Source organism: Anabrus simplex, chromosome 5 (genome assembly GCF_040414725.1).
Source record: "Anabrus simplex isolate iqAnaSimp1 chromosome 5, ASM4041472v1, whole genome shotgun sequence".
Classification (NCBI taxonomy): domain Eukaryota; kingdom Metazoa; phylum Arthropoda; class Insecta; order Orthoptera; family Tettigoniidae; genus Anabrus; species Anabrus simplex.
Window position 1 is genome coordinate 422,831,845 of NC_090269.1, and position 22,526 is coordinate 422,854,370.

At 38.6% G+C, this 22,526-nt stretch overlaps 1 protein-coding gene across 1 annotated transcript in view; it reads left to right on the top strand.

Annotated features, from left to right (window-relative positions):
• LOC136875034 (zinc finger protein 239) overlaps positions 1-17,335 on the top strand; it is a 49,214-nt gene extending 31,879 nt beyond the window's left edge. The window contains exon 4 of the mRNA XM_067148756.2: positions 15,405-17,335. Within this exon, the coding sequence (XP_067004857.2) occupies positions 15,405-16,254 (850 nt within the window). The 3' untranslated portion in view covers positions 16,255-17,335. The remainder of the gene's footprint in view (positions 1-15,404) is intronic.
• The last annotated feature ends 5,191 nt before the right edge of the window (positions 17,336-22,526 follow it).

Sequence of the window (22,526 nt, forward strand, 5' to 3'; positions counted from 1 at the left end):
ATGGGCAGGCGTAGCATTCATCGGGTTAACTTGTAACAGGGCAAACCATTTTGTTTATCAAGCAGGATTCGGTGCTTATTTCTTTAGTCATGAACACTTCCTTCTGTCTTTAACTTCAGCTCCATTCAAATTAAGAAAATATTATCTTAATATTTTCAGTTAACGTCTTAACCGGGAAGTTTTGACTGAGAAATGATCATTCATAGCGGGGAATATATTTTGACTGAAAACAAGTTAATTCGTCAGCCCATTATCATGATGTGGGTGACGAGTTAGCTCGTCATGCCCATTATGCTTCTGTGAACGACGAAGGAACTCGTCCCGCCCATTGTGTTTTTCCACGAATGACTAAGGAGCTTGTCCTGCCCATTACGCATGCATGCCTTCGTGGAAGATGAGTCACTTAGCCTGCCCATTTTGACATCAATATGTCTTATGGCTGGTGGTCATCTTAAATTAAAGCCGTTGATGGATGGTCAGATTTTCGCGTTTGTTAATTCAGATCATAAATCAATATTTGATTCGACTTCTTGCAACTGCTTCAGTATTTATTTTACTATCCGATGGCTATGCCAGTGCAAAGTGGCTACATCACTTGTAGACAGGCCAATATCTTTTCCCTTTTCCTCATTTTCAGAAGCAAGTTCACTTTCACACTTGTGCTATCATTGCTATTCTAAGAGTTGTCATCTAATTCGTCATCTGAATCAGTGAGATGAAGAATAGTTTCACTATCCAAATGAGCACGCTTAGCCATTATGTACGGAAGAAAATAAAATGAAATATTGGCGTGCACTGTGGCGCAGCAAGTCTGGAACCTGCCGACATCTATAAAGCGATCATAGAACTACACTCAACAGCAATAAGAGACAAGATAACACGTCCCTCCCCCGGCAGATAATAATTTTCGAAGGCTCTGGGCGAATTAACTAGTCATTACCCGATTGAGTAATAAGTGGTTAAGTGTAAGAGAGGGCCTCGAGCCCTAACTTCGCCACGAATAAAGACGAATTACTTACTTACTTACTATTGGTACACAAATTAACTCGTCACGCCCGGTTATGAGGTTAAGATCAAATTAATATTGTAACGGATTGGCAGGATAGATAAGTTAATACAGAAACTGGTGGCGTTCTACTTCTCACATTTATTAACTGATCAGTTATTCTGCTTATTAACAAAGTAAATTTCCATCTGTATGATACTATATATTTGGTTTAACCTTTAACGTACGAGCAGCCATGTGCGCGCGTGTCCCTTGGCGGATGGAGTGTTAGGAAGGTCCGAGCCCATGCCGGCTGGAGTTTTTTTTCCTAGTGACAGCATGAACTACACCGTCATACTTATACTCTCGTAGAAATTAGAAATTTTGAAAGAACAACTTCGAATAGTAAAGGATTTATAAAACACCAGGTACAATTTATTATAAATCCAATTAATCTCTTATTACACTACATTATTTTGAATTTATAGTCGATATTGCACGTAAGGAAACCTTCGAAATGAGATGAAAACCTCCCTGAGTCAATCATTAGATATGGAGCAATAGTTTTGCGAGACATGGCAATTTATGTTCTAAGGTCAGGCGATGTCAGTAACAGGAAACTGATCTGTTGATGCAATAACAGGAAACAGCCCACTCTGAGGTGAAGACTGTACAAGAAGTAGCAAGTTATTTTGTTCTTATCATTTTATATCACATCACACTTCTCGAGGCACAAAAACAACATTCAAACAAATGAATGATTTCGTAAAGAAGAAGGTGAAAACATGGACCTTAAAACGTACTTTTCGTGTGATACATTTTGAAGCAATGATACACGCAAGTGCTACACCGCATGCCTCACAATGGAAATTCGACCTTGATGTCTTTCCCTTCTCCGAGCACACTTTGCACCTGCGAGATGATCCCTTGTTAAGCCAATGTTTAGAACTTTTCACCTCAAGGCGAGAGAGACATGCAACACTGTTAACCGGTCTGCCAAGATTAGTGGATGGTAGTTCTGGGTTCATGTCTTGAGCAGCTTGTATTAGATTCCTAACAAGTAGCTCACTAAACTTCTTTTGAGACAGCTTGCCTTCACACGACATGTGAATGATGAAGGCGTTCAAAATAATGATGTTCAGCAGATGGAAAAATAGTTTCTTTGTCCACTTCCATGTTCGGTGGGAAATATCGTAACTATTGTCCATACGATCACTTTTGTCACAATAACCCATATGTGCATTGTAGCTCTCGATTATTGCAAGTTTCGGTGCAATTCCATTGTCATCAACAAAGTGACCAGATGGTGGTGGGTTATGCATTTTAGTTAGCAAATACACTTCCCTCTTATCTTTCCAACTTATTGTGCACAGGTTTCCCTTCACTTTGCTAATAGTATCTCCCTTCTTCAGTTTCATATCTTTAGGTCCGAATTTTTTCGTCATGTCCTTCCGGTTCTAGATTTGGTGTACAGCTGAATTTGTTTTGGAAGTTAATTTGTATTGCCGATTTTGTAAATATTGAAAACAAGAGATCACTGTTGGCTTTTCAGAAAACCGCAACCTTCGCACCTCCATGGCCCTTGGTAAAGTTTCCCAGTCTCCTTTCCACATTCCTGGTTTATTATAATCAAGTTGCCCTCACTGATATTTACCAGTATTGTTTTCGGCGGAGTTCTGCGTAGTTCATCAGATGTTTTATTGTGTGTGTATTGTCTTAGGTACCGTGTAATTGCATTTTCTTTCCTCCCTTTAACTGTGTTTGGTGTAGCCGCTGAAGTACCGGTTACACGGTTATGTCGGACGGCGCCACAGCTGTTTACTTTCCTTCCATGCAAATCATTGAAGAGGGCAGGAGAGGAAAAGTAATTATCCATGAACAATTTATGGCCTACACCCTCTACTCTCCTTGTTAGCTGCAGAACTGTTCCATGCCAAGAATTGATGTTTGCTGTGGCATTCTGTCGTTGTTTCCCATGGTAGACCGTCATATCGTATGTGTAACCATTTCTCTTGCAGAGCTTATATAGTCTTATACCAAACCACTTATGTTTTTTGGCATATACTGATTGAAGATCACTCTACCTTTGAATAGGATTATCACTTCATCAGCTGCCAGGTGTTTTGTTGGGTTGTAAACGAAAGAAAATTTGTCATTAAGGTAATTGAATACGTTTGGTACTTTTCATAGTCGATTATAACCGGGGTCATTTTTGTCAGGTGCGTTGTCATTATTTTCGAAATGTAGAAAACTAAGAATGTGGAGAAAGTGGTCACGCTTCATTGTCTTCGAATAGAAAAGAGTGTAATACTGCTCTTGGGTAGACCAGTATTCCTTCAGAATGTCTCTCTGGCAGTGACCCATCTGTACAATTATGACCAAGGAACGGTACAGTTCATGCATCTGAATTTCTGGCTATTTATGATCTCGCCTAAAATCTGAAATGCGTAACGGTTTGTCTCTCCAAGAAGTATTCCAAAAAGTTCATCGGTAAATATCAATTTAAAATTTTCTAGTGGAGGTGAGTCTGAATTTGAATGTTCATTCCCTAAGTGAGATAATCCAGGGGGAGGGCTGGTAAACATGTGCACATTTGCTTTGTCTCCGGGCAGTCTGTCTCTCCATTCTGAATCAACCACGTCACTTTGACTCTCACTTCCATGCACAACACTGTTAACTTCGTGAGGAGACCCAGGTTCTTCTGATTCGGATACAGATATTACATCTTCATCGGAATCTGAGTCCATTGAAATTTCCCGCACTTCGTCCTTAGTCATGAAACGTAACATTCCCGCACGTCTAGCCATGTTCACTGCTTATAAGGAACTAATTGCTTTATTTGTAGCGGGAAGAGCAGCCGCCAAATTCGTACGCGCATTATTGTGCACATTGTAGTGACTCGTATATTAGTAACAAATCAAGTAGATCATTTTCGTAAGCCAGAATTCACAGCAAAATGCGAGGAAAATTACGTGGTTGATATATCAACCGCTCATCCTTTTCGAGGTGTAATTCTCTGGTTGATATTTTGACCGCTCGTCCGATAAAGGTTAAGCAAATTAATTATTTTTATTACATGTTTTATTCCTTAGGAACATCTTCAGCTACATTACATTACATAGGTAAAATTACAAAAGAATCTTCTTCTCAAAAACATATTAAAAGGTAACTTGTTATGCTTAAAACTATATTAATTTAAAAAAGATGAAAATAATTAAAATATTTGAGGAGGGTTGAGTAATTTTAAAACAATTTCTATTCGCTGGAATAGATGTTAAAAAAATTGTTAGTATTCAGCACTTTTGTTCATCTGTGATGTGTATGTTTTTCTTAGTTGCTGAGATATTTAAAAAAGTTTTTGAAGAAGACTTTTTTTTATGTGATGTTCCGTTTTAATTAAAAGAACTGTTATCTTCAGCTGCTCTTCTATTCCGAGGTGAGTATTGTCGTTTGATATAATTTGGTGAAAATGGGTCTCTTGAATTTTGTTTTGTTTATTAAGAGATCATCTGAAGCTGATTGTTGTCTTATTGTTGTTATGAGAAAGCTTCCCCAAAATCTGCAGTGAAACAAAAATGGGGATTGCTTTGTGTAATGGGTATTAAAATCTGCACCAAGGGAACCACATTCTAGTGTGTTTAGTAGACTGCCTTTATTTGTTTTATGTAAGATTGTTGGATCTTGCTGTATAGTAGTGAACTGATGACCGGTTGCACTCATGTTGGCCCATGGAGGAAATTTTTTGTGCCTCTCAGCATTGATGTGCTCAAGATATATCACCGTAAAACTATGTCCGGTCTGTCCTACATACGATTTTTCGCATTAGTGACAGTTCACTTTGTTCACCCCTGAATCGAAATGATTGGCCTTCCCTAGGGAATTAACACTATTGTAGTTGAAAAAAATGTTCTTAGTATTATTGCTAGTTGAGTACACAATTTTATAGCCATATTTTTCTAACAGATTCGTTACTGCATATATATTGGGACTGTTAAAACTGAACCTAGTAGATTTATCATTCTTTATTATCTCAGATGTTAGATTAGTTTGAAACCTCTGTTTGAATTTTCTAATTATTTTATTTACCATTAAGTCCAAAACCATTATATTGGGCTTGTTTACGGATTAAGAGCAGTTCTTTTTCTCGTTCTATGTGGGAGAGAGTTATATTGAATGCGCTGTGTATGTGACTATTGTAAGCTGACCTTTTTGTGACTCTGGATGTAATGAGTGGTTCTTTATCATAGTAGGACTCTAAAAGTGGGCTTTCTATGTATCTTAAAAGAAAACTACTCCTTATCATGTCTTATATTTACATCTAAAAAATGTATGGAACCTTCTTTTTCCTTTTCTACAATAAACTTGATTTAATGTAAATGAGATTTGACAAGGGCAATGAAGCTGATTTCTTGCAAACTCACAGGCATACCGAGATCACAACTTATGCTCATAGTACATGACACACAGTTACACGGTTCATGCTCTCTCTTTGTTCTCACTGTTCCTTCACACTAATTCACTCAGATTTCAGTTACTAACAGTAAAGTCACTCATTTACTTTGTCGCTGCCGTCACAGTCCACGGTTCACAGCCAGGACACAACGGTCTTGCAGTTCAGGATGATATTCGCTGTCTACCCACTCTGGTAGAACTGTTCACAGCCCTATGTTGATAACCGGTGTTCTCCTCCAGAATAATCCGCGACGTCCTTCCACATTACTTACTTAACACATAAGACATTTGTGATTCCTTCACGTCAGTGTACCTAAGACCAAAATTTTTAATGACTACGTAGATATTTTAATCTATTAGAGAACACTGTGTATCATAAATTCCACTCAATAACTTAATGGGTCATTTACATGATAATCAACATAGAGGGCATTAAAATTTCTGTTTTTTAAACATAGGAGACTAATTAAATTATGTTTAATCCTTACATAACAAGTAGCTGGTGGATGTCCAATATTTGGACGAAACATAGTCTATTAGTTTATATCATGTGATTTTGCACTGAATATACATTGTATTGAAAAGGTCGACTATTGCATTCTTTGTATAAGTGCTGCACCTTCCTCCCTCTTTCCCTCTCTCTCTTTCTTGGCATTATTTTCACGATTGCAAGGTCCGCACGCTTGTGATGTCTTCAAGGTATCCTCATAGGTGACGACCTTCCACGTGAACGTAAACCACTAGGATTGAGTTGGTTGCAGTGTCGTGCTGGCAGCTGAATCTGTAAAGATCTTAACATGACCCAACTACTTCCTCTACTGTCTGTACAACACCAAGTCATTTGTTGCACGATACCATTATATAAGCCTTAAGCTCCACTTCTACTATATGGAGTGGTTGTTTATATTTTGATGTCATTAGCCAGTATTGTGTTCCACATAGGGCAACAGGACAAACAGTAATTATAGGAAACTATCAGTCATTACATGAATATTGTTGCACAACAATAAATAATCTGCAATATGCGTACGATACTGTTCTGCTTGCAACAAGTGCTGAAGATCTGCAGACGTTACTAAACTGTTTGGTTGAACACAGTGCTGCAGCAGCTCTGCATCTAAATACGAAAAAGACCGAAGTAATGGTCATGAGTAAACATGTCATTCAACCTGTTAACTTGACAGTAGCTGGCACATAACTGGAGCAAGTCCAGCGCTTTAAGAATCTCAGCACTGTACTTGATCACAGCTTGAACAATGCTGTTGAGAAATTAGTTCCCGGATTGAACAGGCAAGGACTGCATTGAAGAGAATGAACAAACATCTCTGTGACAGGGACTTTAACACGTTGAGTGCCAGACCAAAATTCTTGGGATTGCTGTCTAGTGCCGGGAGTTAATAACATTGAGTTACTCCCTGGTGCCAAAACGTTCACAGGCTTAACCAAGCAAGTGATTGCTGAAATGAGGATATATTTATGATATAGTAGGTTAACTTATTATGCATATTAGGTAAAATACTGCGACCCCATATGGGGTCATATTGATCATTACTAGAGCCCGGATTTCCATGCAAATGCATGTTTTTAAATAAACTTGTTACAGTTCTGAAACTCCGCAAATATTCGTATTGTGACTTAACGATTCCAAATAACCGTTCGTTTTCTGTGCATGTTTGCATGTTTTGGCCTTTTTAGGAGAAAATTCATGCATTATGCATATTTTGAAGATTTTTGATTTAATAGTGAATATTTGGACGTTTATATTGCATAATATGACTTTTCTTCTGACTTTGGTGCATATATAATGTAAGTTTGCATGATAGTGCCTTTTATGAATGTTGGTTTCCAGAATTCGGGACCATTTTTCCACGTTATACAGTATGTCTATTACTGAGAGAGACAGAAAGAATGTATTCCTGGCATCCTATGAGACAACGAAAGTTTAGTAGGTACATACGATAGAGGTTCTGAAATCCAATTATCTGTTATTTGAGTAAACATTGACGTAAGCCGGAAGTCCCCACGTCGATCTCTGTAATTCTTAGGAATAAGGTGTTCCAGTTATACATTGTTGTAAATCGATCCGTAAATTGCGCATTACTCATTGGCGCCTCATTTTTTTCGCCTATGTTAGGCGAACAAAACAAAACTTGTATAGCACTTCTGGGACGCCGCGTTAATGAGATAGCGACTTACAAACCTTGGTTTTGTACTGAACACTCCTCCGTTGTTGTCCTGGAATTTCCTGCCTGGAACTCTCACTCGTCACACGTCTTTGATATCATGGCAGGCAATCGTTAACAGTGATTGAGGAAATTCAAATGTGTCTGCAGTCATCGCATGCAGAAGTAACCGTGGCAGCTAAGGATAGGTCGAACAAAGTGATCTGTTGAAATACTTATTTTGAATTCGTCAACCTTATAAAAGACGCACTGTGGTGAAAATGCAAGAGACGTACAATTTGACCTCACTTTGTCCCAAATGTCTTCATTTAACTATGCGCCTCTCACATCTTGTGGCGTAGAAAGATCATTTTCTGTGTTTAAGAATGTGCTGAAAGATAAACGGATGAGCTTAAATCAACACAATTTGGAGAAATTGCGGTAGTTGTACAAAGTTTCAAAAATAACTGAATTTTGATAGTGCATATTTTCCAGTTGATTGTGCATGTTTTGCCATATTATAGTGCATGAATGCATGCATATTTTGAGATTTGATAGTGCATGGAAATCCGGGCTCTAATCGTTACGAATTGTAAACGTGAACACGCTCCTATATGGGGTTGCACTTATACAGTATTTTATGTCCCAACTCTCGGCCATACTTACCTTTATCTTTGCAGAGACGCGACACGTATGTCGTTGATTATGAGAGGCGTGTTAGCATGTTCATACTATGAGCTTGCTACTGCTGAAGTGTAATTCAGATTCATAGGATGGCCGAGAAAGCAAATTTCAGCTTAATGACAAACATGATCTCAAATTTTATTCATGAACACAAGATTTTATATAAATGGAAATTAAATAATTCATTATACATAATATTTGAAAGATATATGCATAACTTGACATAATAACAGAAAAAGTGAATTGTTTAGTATTTGGTGCAATAACTGGAGATAATTGTGCGCTACTTCTTCGTCATCTGCATCAGAAGTTATCTAAGAAAAAAGAGAAGCAGTCAAATATTGTCAGGAAACAGTATATGTGAATGTAGTTATTGCTTCATTACGGACTACCAACGTCATGATCATCATTCACTTGTACTTATGTATGAACCTGTGTTATTGTGTTGCCTGTAGTATCGTGAATGTAAACAAGTGCTGGAAGGACTTGCCAGTTCTACTTGTGGTACATACTAATTTTCATTAGGTTATCTTCAGCCATTTTCTCGTAATGCCTTACATAAGACAGATGTGACGGAAAATAAAAAATTTAAAAGTGCATTTCCTTGTTACAGTGGACACGACCAATACAGAATACCATTCTTTTTTTAATTCTGAGTAATGTATAGACAGAACTCTTATTTTATATGTATAGATGACCAGGTTTTATTCATAGAGTATTCATAATGGGACTAGTTTTGACCTCATCCTCAGCCATAACATAAGAACCAGTATCAAAATAACTGAAGCACAAACACTAAAGTGTAAAAATGAAACACTTAGAAATCTTGGGTTTATATTGTTATTGACCGGGCGAGTTGGCCGTGTGGTTAGGGGCGCGGGGCTATGTGTTTGCATCCAGGAGATAGTGGGTTTGAATCCCACTGTCGGCAGCCCTGAATATGGTTTTCCGTGGTTTCCCATTTTCACACCGGGCAAATGCTGGGGCTGTACCTTAATTAAGGCCCCAGCTGCTTCCTTCCAACTCCTAGGCCTTTCCTGTCCCATCGTCGCGATAAGACCTATCTGTGTCGGTGCGACATAAAACAACTAGCAAAAAATATATATATATATTGTCACTAAAGGTGAAAGCAGTAAATCATTGTCCATCTGTTTGTTCGTTGAGTTCTTATAACAGTGACAGTGAAGAGCTGATTTGCAGAGTTAAGATGTAGTTTGCCATAGCAGTTTGAATCTCTCATAAGGAATTGATGAAGAGTTTAACAATTATTAAATGTATATGCAAAGACTGTTATACAGTACATCTAATAATGATGGGAGATACTTTGAAAATCTGGAGTTTTTTTGTCAGTTATCTTTGTGAACATTAAAACATTGTCTTTTCATTCAATACTTCCTGATTCTTGTCTGGTGATAGTCTATTAATCAGTTGATCAGCACAATTGTAAAAACTGGTCCCATTAATGAATACCGTACTCTATGATTAAAACATTGACGCAAGTGTAATAGACTAGTATAACTTGGAAACAGTATTCTCTAACCCATGGGTAAATAATGGAAATATCGAGCTAAATTTATTATTATTACTATTATTATGACTTGTGATGTGTGGCTATGAAGTTATTTACATCTATTAGTATTAGTATTAATATTTACGTAGTTGTGTACAAACTTTATTTGGTATAAATCGTGGTCATATTATTTGTGAGGTTATGTCATGAAACATCTCCTATATGTATATTAATAAGAGTTTATTTAATGTAAGAAGACTTAATTAATAGTATGTACTTTATTATTTATTACCTGTATATATGATATATATTATATCCACTGCAATATTGTACGACACACGGTAATAGTCGAGAACAACTTCTCTTTGGAACTAGAGAATTAGAGAAAAATCCATTCATTGTAAATAAGCTATTGGAGACACTCAAAATTACGAGAAAACATGTTGTGTCATATTCTTCTGGAAGCCTGGCCAGGCAACATAAGTAAAGAGGCAGTCTTGGGAGTTGCGTTGTTTAACAAGAGTTGTGAGTGCAAGTCTTTAATCGAGTATGTGAATTCATGTTGTGTTTGGTAGTACGTTGACGTGCTATTGTGGCAGTCTTCTTCTTCTATTCCTTCGTGTACTATTTTGTTTCACGATGGCAGTGTATTAGTGTGTGTGTGTAATATGTATATATAATTTTTAAAATAAAACAGTGTACACAATTGACAGCATTTCGTGTGTGCGTCTTTGTGCTAACAACAACGAAAGTCATATAATGTAAAGTAGTGACATTTACAATGTGGTACGCGTACCACTAGGGGTATTGGGGGGTCGCCTTAAGGGGTACGCAAATTTATTGTAGCTTCTTTTTTCATTGGGCAGTTCAGAAAAGAGCCAGCCCCGTGGTGTAGGGGTAGCATGCCTACCTCTTATCCGGAGGCCGTGGGTTCGATTCCTGGCCAGGTCAGGGATTTTTACCTGGACCTGAGGGCTGGTTTGAGGTCCTTTCAGCTTACGTGATCAGAATTGAGGAGCTATCTGATGGTGAGATAGCGGGCCCCGGTCTAGAAAGCCAAGAATAACAGCCGAGAGGATTCGTCGTGCTGACCACATGACACCTCGTAATCTGCAGGCCTTCGGGCTGAGCAGCAGTTCCTTGGTAGGCCAAGGCCCTTCAAGGGCTGTAGTGCCATGGGGTTTTTGTTTGGTTTGGTTTGGTTTGGTTTGGTTTGGTTTGGTTTGGTTTGGTTTGGTTTTACTTCAGAAAAGAGCTGAGCCTGGTCATTTTCAATAAAATCTTCTTTTGATTTAGTGTTTTTGTCTACCACTACACAGAGTCCCCTTCCCGAACTATTCATTCTAAAATATGTGTCAGTTTGTGTCTCCCATTGACATGGTATGTAAAAATGCTTACTCATGCTGTATTGCTCTTTTTTTTTTTTAACTTGTTTCAAAATCCACTCATTCACTTCAGTAGCAGTGTATATAGAACAGTAGTAATTGTTGCATTAAAATTATGCTTATATATCTTTGCTAGACAAAGAAAACCCTGTAATTCCCTCCACGTCCACGTTTCTCCATTTGTCTTGTGAAGGCTTGCTGCTTCCCCTGAGAAGAGAATAGAAGATTCCAATGGTTGAATAACTGGGCTAATGAACCACGAACCTACTACACTGGCGTAGCAGGGGAGAGGTGATACTCCCACGTGGCGGATAGGGGGGTCCTAACCGGCTTGCCAGCGGACTTGAGCGAAATAAAATACCTCTCGCGGACCAAACACACAACCCCATGTGGGTGGGGGACGCAGGCAAATAATACACCCACGGTATCCCCTGCCTGTCGTAAGAGGCAACTAAAAGGGGCGACCAAGAGATGATTGTCTTATAACCATGAAACTAGTTGTGATTATTACCACCACGCGGGGGACACCATGGGTCGCTTTTACTTGCGCCTAGTACCACTATATTAGGTACCAAATAGGTTTGTGATTAGTAGCACACAGGAGCACCGTGCGGTCGGCTTTTGCAGTACCTGTGATTAGTACCATGATATCCGCAAGACCATGGGATGATAGCTACCATGGTTCTGCCTTGCCTATGATTAGTAGATAAATAGATAGATATGATTTATTTTAACTGGCAAAGTTAGGGACACGTGTCCCTGTCTTACACTTAACCAGTGAAATACATAATTAACATAAACATATATAACATACTGAATAAATGAAAAAAGAGACTGAAACAAATTATTACGGCACTATGCTATCCTGCTGTACATAAAAATAACTATTATAATACAAAATATAAATTAACATTTTGCTTCCTACGAAGAAATTAACATAAGTTACAACAAAGAACGAATTACAATTTCAATAATAATAATAATATAGATAAACCTACTAATATTTATAATTAATTTATCCAATTCCAGAAATATATCACATTGACGAATGTTACAGTTTTCATGTGTTTACTGTGGGTGAAAAACATTGCAAAATGGGGATAGGGATAAGGATAACTATGCAGGAAACCACAGCTGAGTACTTTCTAACACTATTGATGAATAATAATAATAATAATAATAATAATAATAATAATAATAATAAAAAGAGGAGGAAGAAGAAGGACCATGAGGAGGAGGAGAAGAAGAAGAAGAAGAAGAAGAAGAAGACTGTCGCACTACGAGCTCGTTTCATAGAGATAATTTGAACACATACTTTTAAATCTTCCGTGGTTTGATATCCCTCTGATCTCCTGCGGAAGGAAGTTCCATTCACGGCTGGCCACAACAGTGAAGGAATTGTTGTAGGTTGAGGATTTATGCTTAGGAATAGCGAGCAATGTCGAGCTCAGTGCTCTGGTGTTTTTATCATGGTGTTCAGAAAGGCTATGAAATCGTTCATACAGGTAAGATGGGGATTGTAAGGTAAGGATTCGGTGCAATGAAGTCAGGGTATGCAGCTTGCGTCTGTCTTCAAGGCGTAGGCATTCGAGGTCGACGTAAGACTGGGTAACATGATCTGAATATTTCAGATTATATATAAATCTTACACAGGCATTCTGTGCACGTTGTAGTTTACCTCGAAGCTCGGTTTTCGCATCTTTGTAAACTACGTCACAATAATCGAATATTGGAAGAACGAGGGTTTCAACTAGTTTCTTCTTTAAACTGAACGGAAAAGTAAATTTGAAATTGTTTAATGTGTGCAACGTAACAAAAACTCGTCTACTCACAGATATTATCTGATCCGTCTACGAGAGGTGCTGGTCAGTGGTTACTCCGAGATTTTTTACGCTCTTGCAAAAGGGCAAAACTTGATTTTGAAGTTGTATGTCGGGGATGGACATGCAGAAATTGGCGGAAATAAGTCTTGGGTGGGCAATTACTATAGTTTGGGACTTTTTTGGTTCAAAATAAGTGCATGCTGGTAAGACCATTTACTTATGGCCTCTAGATCCATGTTAATTTTCTCGATTGCTGTCAAAACATCTGTTGGTTTTGCATGGATGTACAATTGTACGTCGTCAGCATAGATGTGACGTTTACAATGTGTCAGCTGTTTAGCTAGGTCGTTGATATAGACAGAAAATAGCAAAGGAGCAAGGGTTGACCCTTGTGGGACACCTCTTTTTACATATTGCCATGAAGAAAATGCACCTTGATTGATGACACGTTGTTGACGTTCATGTAAATAAGCTCCCAACCATCTCAGAGTACTGTAGGAGAACTCTAGGTGATAAAGTTTGGATAGGAGCAACTCATGGTCTACAGAGTCAAATGCTTTGCTGAAGTCCAATAATACTAGGATAGTCAGTTTTTGCTCATCAATAGCCTGTCTTATATCGTCAGTCACGCTTAGTAAGGCAGTACACGTACTGTGATTGTGTCGGAAACCTGACTGGTGTGGGTCTAATATGTCATGCTCGTTGAGATAGTTGGTGATTTGATTATGCACAATGTGTTCGAGTCCCTTGGCTACTGTTGACAGTATATTTATAGGTCTGTAGTCACTGTTTGGTCTAGGAAATTTTGTCTTTGGTAAAGGATGCACCAGGGCCATTTTCCAGACGGTTGGAAATACACTATTTTGAAGGGAGAAATTGTATATGAAAGTCAATACTGGAATAATAGCGTCGATAATTTTCTTGAGCATTATAATAAGTTACATATATTGTCCACCCCTGTGGATTTAGTTTTAATTTGCATGATAGCCGCTTTCACTTGAAGGGGTGAGACATAACTAAAATAAAATTTGTCTCTGCCTACGGGTGGTGTGTTGTAATTTTCACACAAAAGATTTTCTTTTGCTTCTTCGTTTAATTGTACATGCGAGGATACGAAGTGATTATTCAATTCATCAAGAGAAACTTCCAAATCGTCTACCTTGTCCGGTTTATTTAGTCCGAAATGGCGGATTGACTTCCATAAAGTAGCGGGTCTTACGTCAGGTTTTATGAGGTCATGGGCGTACCGTAGTCGAGCGTTTCTTACTGTCTGAGTCGTTTTATTACGTAGTAGTTTGTAATAGATAAAGTTTTCCTCTGTCGGGTAATGTTTATATTTCCTATGAGCTGCATCCCGCTTAGCCATCATTGCTCTAATATCATCATTTAGCCACAGGGAGAGTCTTTTACAGACGCGTGCTGTTCGTATAGGGGCATGTTTGTCAAAAATATGTAGTATCATGTTATTGAAAGTGGTGACCATGTCGTCAATATTAGTTTTATGAGTTATCTCCTGCCATGGCATCGAAAAAGCGTCTTCCAATAATTTTTCGTTGTTAATACGGCTATAGTCTCGGTAAGTCACGTACTTAGGTTTATGTTTAGGGCATTGCAGTGCGTTAGACATAAAGATGATATCATGGGCTGACAGTCCGGGAGCAGATGTCTGGCCGTGATGTAACCACTATATGAGGAACACCACAAGATGGTGCAGGTCCCTGTGGTTAGTACTCTTATGTGATGAACATCATAGGTTTGCGTTGCCTGTAAATGGTGCCGCAGTGTGAGAAAAACCATAGGTCTGTATTATATGTTGAATTTCATAACCTGTGAGTAGTACCATAATGTGTGGAATACGCAAGTCTCTGCTACTTTTGATTAGTATTGCAGCATGACAAATACCTACTTTCCTAGCGATAAGTACCGTTATGAGGTTTCACTGAATTGGTCTCAGCGAGTTTTTTATTGCTCCATCTAGTGATGTAAATATTATATATTGTTATTGTGTTTATTTCTGTCATGTCTCTTTGGTTTTTTCTTTTGTTACTTCATTATGTTTTTAGCACATTTTTAGCTTGTATTATGTAGATTACTTTAACCCCTTCCCCTATTTCACTGAAGATGGCTCAAACGAGTCGATATATGTTTGAATTTTATTGCTCCATCTAATGATGTAATTATGTTTTGTATTGAATTAGGAGGATACATTTAATTTTTCCTTTGTAAAGCATAGTTGCCACTATTACAAAATCAACCCATGTATGTTCTCCTGTAATGAGATCCATTGATGGGTGTAATTATTTCCTAGCTTCCTCTAGCTTTCTAAATCTAGTACACAGAAGTAATTCCAGTTGAATTGAACAGAAGCACTATATTTCTTGTTATTCTTATACTATGTTACAGTGGCAGTGAATCCGATCCTAACAGAAGTGCAGGTTTACCCTCCAACACATCAAATAGTGAGGTAATAAAAAGTGCGGGAAAGAAGATGCCACAGTTCTCTTGCAGCAAGTGTCCTGAGAAGTTCTTTAGCAAGTTGCAGTTGGAACTGCATTATTGTAACTCGCTGCTGTCTCCATCTGATATCAGTTGCCGCTACTGTCAGCGAAAGTTCAGTGACAGAACTGAATTGTCTGCTCATAAGAAGGTTCACCTTGCCAATTTCCCAGAGTCTTGCCGAAAATGTGGTGAAGTATTCGTGTCATTCAGTGCGCTGAAAGTCCATAAGAAATCGGAGTGCATTGTACTTGGTGGGTCACGTCCAAGCACTCCTGTGGCTGTAATTTATGAATGTCGGATATGCAATCGGGATTTTAGCTCTTCATCTGGAAGGAAACTGCACAAGACATCAAAGGAACATCGTGCCAATGTTGCTAAATATAGTTTGAAAATGAAGGCATCCAGAAATGGCAGGGTGGGTTACAAGAAAACTGATCAAGAAATCAATAATGGAACCAACAATGTACCAAACTCCCACCCAGTGATCGACAGCAATGGTAAGGCTGATCAAGAAATCAATAATGGAACCAACAATGTACCAAACTCCCATCCAGTGATCAACGGCAATGCTAAGACTGATCAAGAAATCAATAATGGAACCAACAATGTACCAAACTCCCACCCAGTGATTGACACCGATGTTGAGGCTGTACTTTCCAGATTTAATTCAGAACAAAAGAATAATGGTGCCCAAACAAGATATCCACGCATACGACGTAGAACCTATTCGGATAGTGTGTGGGTTATAGGATGAGCATTACACCTACAGAATCTTCCCAGTTTCTTGTGTTGTGTTTTATGACTTACTTTTTTAGAAAATTTATCTTGAATTTAGGCAAGAAACTAAAATCATTTGTAGTTGGCCATCATTTCATGGAAAGATAAAAGAAAACAGAACAAGAAAAAACTGTATAGTATACTACAGGGTGTATCAGAACTATATGAACAGTGCTCTTCACATTATGTTAAGAACGATGGTGCAGTCGGATTGGCGGAAAACGCTTTTATTTTTGAAGAAAACGAGGTTGCTTTGTTACTTTTGGGTACGTGATTCAAATTGATGAACTCGCTGTATTTGCTGTGCTAGGGGAGGGAGGGAAAGTGCGGTCTATGATGGAGACGGAGATGATGCGCCTCCTTCGACTCACACAGGATTGGCCTCGTCTCTTGCAGGCAATATCCACAGTTCATTTATTAAACAGCAATAACCGCACACACAGGGGCTGCCTGGCTGAGGCGGTAAAGGCGTGTTCGGTTCACCCGGAAGGACGCGGGTTTGAATTCCCGTCAGGAAGTCGTAAAAAAATTTACAAAACGAGATTTCCTCTTCCCGAGGTGCATATGGCCCTGAGGTTCACTCAGCCTACACCAAAAATGAGTACCAGGTTAATTCCTGGGGGCAAAGGCGGGCGGGCATAGAGCCAACCACTCTACCCCATCAAGTGCCGAGATTACGGATAGTGGAAGCCTTTACCTTTCACCCCTCCAAGGGCCCTCATGGCCTGTACGGAGACGACTTTGCTTTTAACTGCACACTCACAGTACAAGAACATACTTTAATTAACACACGTGCCTGTCAAGGGATGTACCAGATTGTTTCTCCTCTCATCGGGTGGTCACAGTAACGGTCTTTATTGTTTAACGTGCTCAAAGATGCAATGCTGCCATCCCACAATTGTGGGATTGTAAATGAAAATGAAAATCCACAGCCTGTTTTCAGTAATTCGACGGGGTCAGGAATGGAATGAATGAAGCCCCCATCTTTGCGGCGAGGATGGGAATTGTGCCGAAGCCTGTCGCACTCCTCTGGGGCAATGATTAATGATTGATAGATGAAATGAAATGATATTAGAGAGTGTTGCTGGAATGAATGATGACAGGGAAAACTGGAGTACCCAGAGAAAATCCTGTCACACCTCTGCTTTGTCCAGCACAAATCTCACATGGAGTGACTGGGATTTGAACCACGGAGCCCAACGGGTGAGAGGCCGGCGCGCTGCTGCCTGAGCCACGGAAGCTTCTCACAACATTGTAAATGGAATGAAATACTGAATGAAGGAAACAATATGCCCAATGGTTTGATTATAGTAGATGTTCAATGTGTCCCCCTCCTACTTCGATGCAGTTCGCAACGGTGTAGTAGTGAGCTTTTGACTCGGTTCAGGATGTGTGGTGTGTCACGAACAACCTGGAAAGCTGCCTGTATCCGTGGTACAAGTTCATCTCTTTCTACGGGGTTGTGCAGAACAAACTGTACACTGCCTACTGGGGCTGGGAAGCAACTGTGTGAAACGAACGAGGATCTTATGCGTTCACACCGAGCATTACCTGTGTTTCCTACTTTCCCTCCCTTCCCTTCCCTCCTCTGATACGCAGCAACAGGCAGTAACTGGCTCTCTGGCATAGCTAATATGGCAAGTTCATCAATTTGAATCGCCCATCCAGAAGTAACAAAGAAACCTCATTTTCTTGAAGAGAAATATTTTTTCCACCAATCCTATTGCAGCATTGTTCTTAAAATAACACGAATAGCATCCCTGATTTTTTGTTGGTATAGTTCTAATACACCCTATATATTTTAAATATTTACATTGGCCAGTGTCTGTTTGTTCCTGTCACAGTGTGTCTGTGAATTATGTGATATATTATTTTAGTGTTAAGTAAGGATGGCAAAGATTTGCAAGTAGAAAGCGTAAGTCCTACTAGGTAGACCTGCAGAAAGACTGGCCAACAGAGTGAAAAGGCTTCATATTTTATGAATACAATTGCATGCTTAGTCTTTGCCAGAAGGAATAGTAAGTGCCGTCTATTTTATTTACTGTCTATTAAAAGCCTATTCTTATACATATATGCATACAGAAAGTGGGCGAGAAATAGGGATATTCCAGTTTCTAGTAATGATGAAACATTATCATAGGGATGCAAATTGTTAAATAAAGTATTAGTACCATATGTACTTGAAAATTCTCACACCTGAATGTTTTAAAATCCAGAATTTATGCTGTATTTCTCTATTTCTCCACAGAACAGTTGCCAAGAAGCTGCCTTCAAATTTCCAAACCCATTAGCACTTACAACATTCCTAGTTAACTAATACACTATCTGATGGAAAGTATCTGGACGCATACTTCAAACTGAAGACAGAGTTTGCTAGTAACATATTCTCTAGTAACACCATTAACCCATATGCACCCACCCACCCTTTGCTCTGACATTGCTAGGAATCTGACAACTTTTTAGTATGCAACCTTGTTGTTGCAAGCTTTCGGTTAAAACAGCATAGTGGGTGATTGACTGTGCGTATTATCACGGGACCTGTTTTATGTTATTGAGACATTCCATGCTATTGCTCATGGCACAAAAAAACAGAACAATACAGAAATATAACACATAAAAAATCCCTTTGAAAACTAAAATTTTTCATTAACTTACCACTGAAGTTCTTTAGTGTGTGGTATGGCCTTAATTATACGACACGAGCCTAACATTTGCCTGATTTTGAAATAAGGAAATAATAGGAAACAATACGACATGAGCTTAACATTTGCCTGATTTGGAAATAAGGAACTAATGGGAAACCAATCACGAGGCAGTGAACGATGAGATTCGAACCTATCTCCCAAATACGAACTTACAGCCGTATGTCTCACTCATGTATTATTATTATTATTATTATTATTATTATTATTATTATTATTATTATTATTATTATTATTATTATTATTAAGATTCAGTCTGAGGATCAGAGTGTTCACATCCAGGTACCAAGATCGTAGGTTCAAATCCGGCAGTTTTAATCGTATCTTGAGGAGCGGGAGAAAGTTCATTCGGCATTCCATGTTGTACGATATTACTACGCGAAAGATCTCTGGTGATACATTTCGTGTTCATTCATGCACAGGATTATTAATAACTTCTTCCTCACTACCAGTGCTGAAATCAGAGCTTCAAACATCAAGTATGCTTTGAATTTTGCTATTACTGAACATATCGCGCAAGCAAACAACTTTCTTCTCAGCCATCGTGTCAACAACAAAATACAGATTTCTCGATCGATATTTTAATCAATTCTCCTAGCCACAGAAGCATACCAGAGCACTCTGGTGACACTTTGAGACACCAAGAACAGATTTCAATTAGAAATGTTTCCGGAAAAAAGCCAACAGATGTCACAAACGTCTCCAATGTGCGACCTTGCACCCCGGCGTATCAGGCCGCTTGTGGAGTCCTGGCCCAGCCGCTCGAGCGCGTTATCAGTCCGCTTACGGGTGCATAGGAGTTAATGTGATGTTGGTCTGCCTTCTGCCTTTATACAGCCCTGACTCTGATGGTGAGACTTTCTATCAGGTGTCAGGATATTTCCATGGGAATGGCATCCCATTCCTCCTGAAGAGCCGTAGCTAGAGAATGTATTGATGTTGGACGCTGGAGACTGGAACAAAAATGCCATTCTAATGCATCTCACAGGTGTTCTGTTGGGTTTAGATTGGGACTATGGGTGGGCCAGTCCAGTTGCAGAATATTATTATCCCTAAACCATTGGCTTACAGAGCCCACTTCATGACTTGGAGCATTATCATGTTGGTATAAATAATGGTCATCACCGAACTGATTTTCCATGTTAGGCAGTACGAAAGCATTCTGTATTGGTATCCTTCTGCATTTACAGAGGATTGAATCCATGGCATGAGAAATATTGCTACACCATAATGCCACTTCCTCCAAACTTCACTGTTGATACTAAGTGTTCAGGTAGATAGCATTCCCTAGGCATTCTACATACCCAAATCCTCCCATCAAAATTACCGGTTTCCACTGTTCCAGTGTCATCGCTCTTTACTCCATGCCAGGCGGTGCTTTTTATTAAGAGGGAAATATTTGGTTTGTAGGCAGCTGCTCGACTGTGAGACCCTTTTTTTCTTAATCCCCGACGCACAGTCCTGGGACTGGCTTTACTTTGATAACACCTTGAAATTCCCTGGTGATTCCTTCTACAGCAAATCAATGATTTTCTTGTACCACCCTCTTTAATGATCTTTGGTCCTCTGGGTATCAGTAAATGTAGCCGACCAGTTTGAGGTTGTGTTATGGTTGTACTTTCATGCTTCTACTTTACATGTACATCACCGACAGTTAGTTTGGGTTCATTCGTAAAGTCGGAAATGTCCCTTACAGATTTCTTGCTGATGTGACAACCAATTATTAACCCACATTGAAAGTCACTAAGCTCACCCGACCTACCCTTGTTGCTCTTCTGTAGTCGCACTGAACAATACAAACCTCCCTGCCTCCTTTTACACTGTTACGGTGCATCATTTTTTGTTCTTTAATAGTGTGCAGTGGTGTCCGAATACTTTGAATCAGATAGTATATGAAATAAGCATTTTGCAATCCCAATACGGACAAGTTTCCAAAAGTTGAAGGTTTGCTGGAATAGCTTGCTTAAATTTATGCAACTGAGATTTTGGCTTATTATTTCTATTTACAAATATATGTAAATTACATGAGTAAATACAGTATAGTTGGTATTTTAATTGTTGTCCCTTTTCTTTTTTAAAAATTAGACCATTTTGGAGCAATGGAACTACACCAGCATCCCAAAGCTGTTAATGTAGATTTACTTATTTTCTGTTTTAGAAAATATTTTCACGATTATGTAAAATGGCTTTAGGTATGTATCCCTAATTCATATCTACCCCTTTGTACACATTTATACATACTGCTCAAGGTTTAAAAAATTGAGTGTCAAAAGTAAGAAAGGATATCCCTCAAAATAGGAAGAAAGAAAACCAGGTACAATTTTCATCACAGATATTTTCTACTGAAAGAATAGTGTTACTTTGTAAGTTTGAGTATTAATAGTGCATATAGGTGCTTTTGTTTACAGTTTCCCAGTGCCTTACATTATGATCAATCAACAGCTAGTTTGGTTGCTCTGGACCAAGATCCTGTGTCCAAAATTAATAACTCTAATTGAGTGAAAGGTTCTAGGGAACATCTTACAAAATATAATGAATAAAATGAACAAACAAATTAGCCAATAACGGATTAAAATTGTCCTTGTCATATTAAGCGCCAAAAGTTACGTCCATTTTCATTCAAGCACACCTGTCAACTTCAAGGGAAATTTAGTGTCTTTTGTTGTACCTTACCTTCAGATTTGATCCCTTTACCGAATTCACTTCCCTTAGCCTGAGTTTTGTGGACTTCTGCCTGATACTGCCTCATTAGTAGAGGTGCCTGTTTATGGTGAAAATTATTGCCTAATTTTGTCATTTTTAAAAGTTATTTCGGTATATATTTTGCTGTTTTTATTTTTATTTGTCAATAATTTCACTAAATTTTATTTCCACTCTTCAGTATTAAAAGCTAAACCAAAAGAGTTGATAGCATATTTGCAGTAAAACATCATATTTTATTTTTACATATATACAAAAAACATGATGTTTAAATGCTTCTGCTGAAAACACATATTATAGCAAGGATGTTTAGAGGTGGGGATAATACCTGCAACTTTAACTAGTACATCATTTAGATATCAGTATGAAAAAGACAGAGGTACCATGAGCTCCACATTACTGGGAGGAAGAGCTGTGCTCTGTCACATTATATTACAGTACGTTGAAAATTTCCTCCCAAAATGCCAGTATGCTGATTTCAGGGAAAGAAGAATGGCAATCAAATGAATACCTTTACCAACTGTTTATGAACTACCAACTAGATCTCTAAACACTGTGTTTGGCTCATGATATTCCAATGAAAGTTCTTTCAGCTTAATTCACCACATGAATGTTTTCTGTTGAGAGATTACTCTTCTACCACTTCATTCTTATGTGTCTCTAACATCCCTTGCCAGTCAGTACGGACTGAAATTTCTTACCTGTGGTTGCATCTAGCAAGAAATTGCAGCAGGCACCGAGCAGAATATGACTCGGTTTCTCTTTGGACATAGTATGTTCATTTTCCAGGATGGGAATTTGCTTTATTAGATGAGACACTTCATTTTCTAAATCACCTTTCATTAGG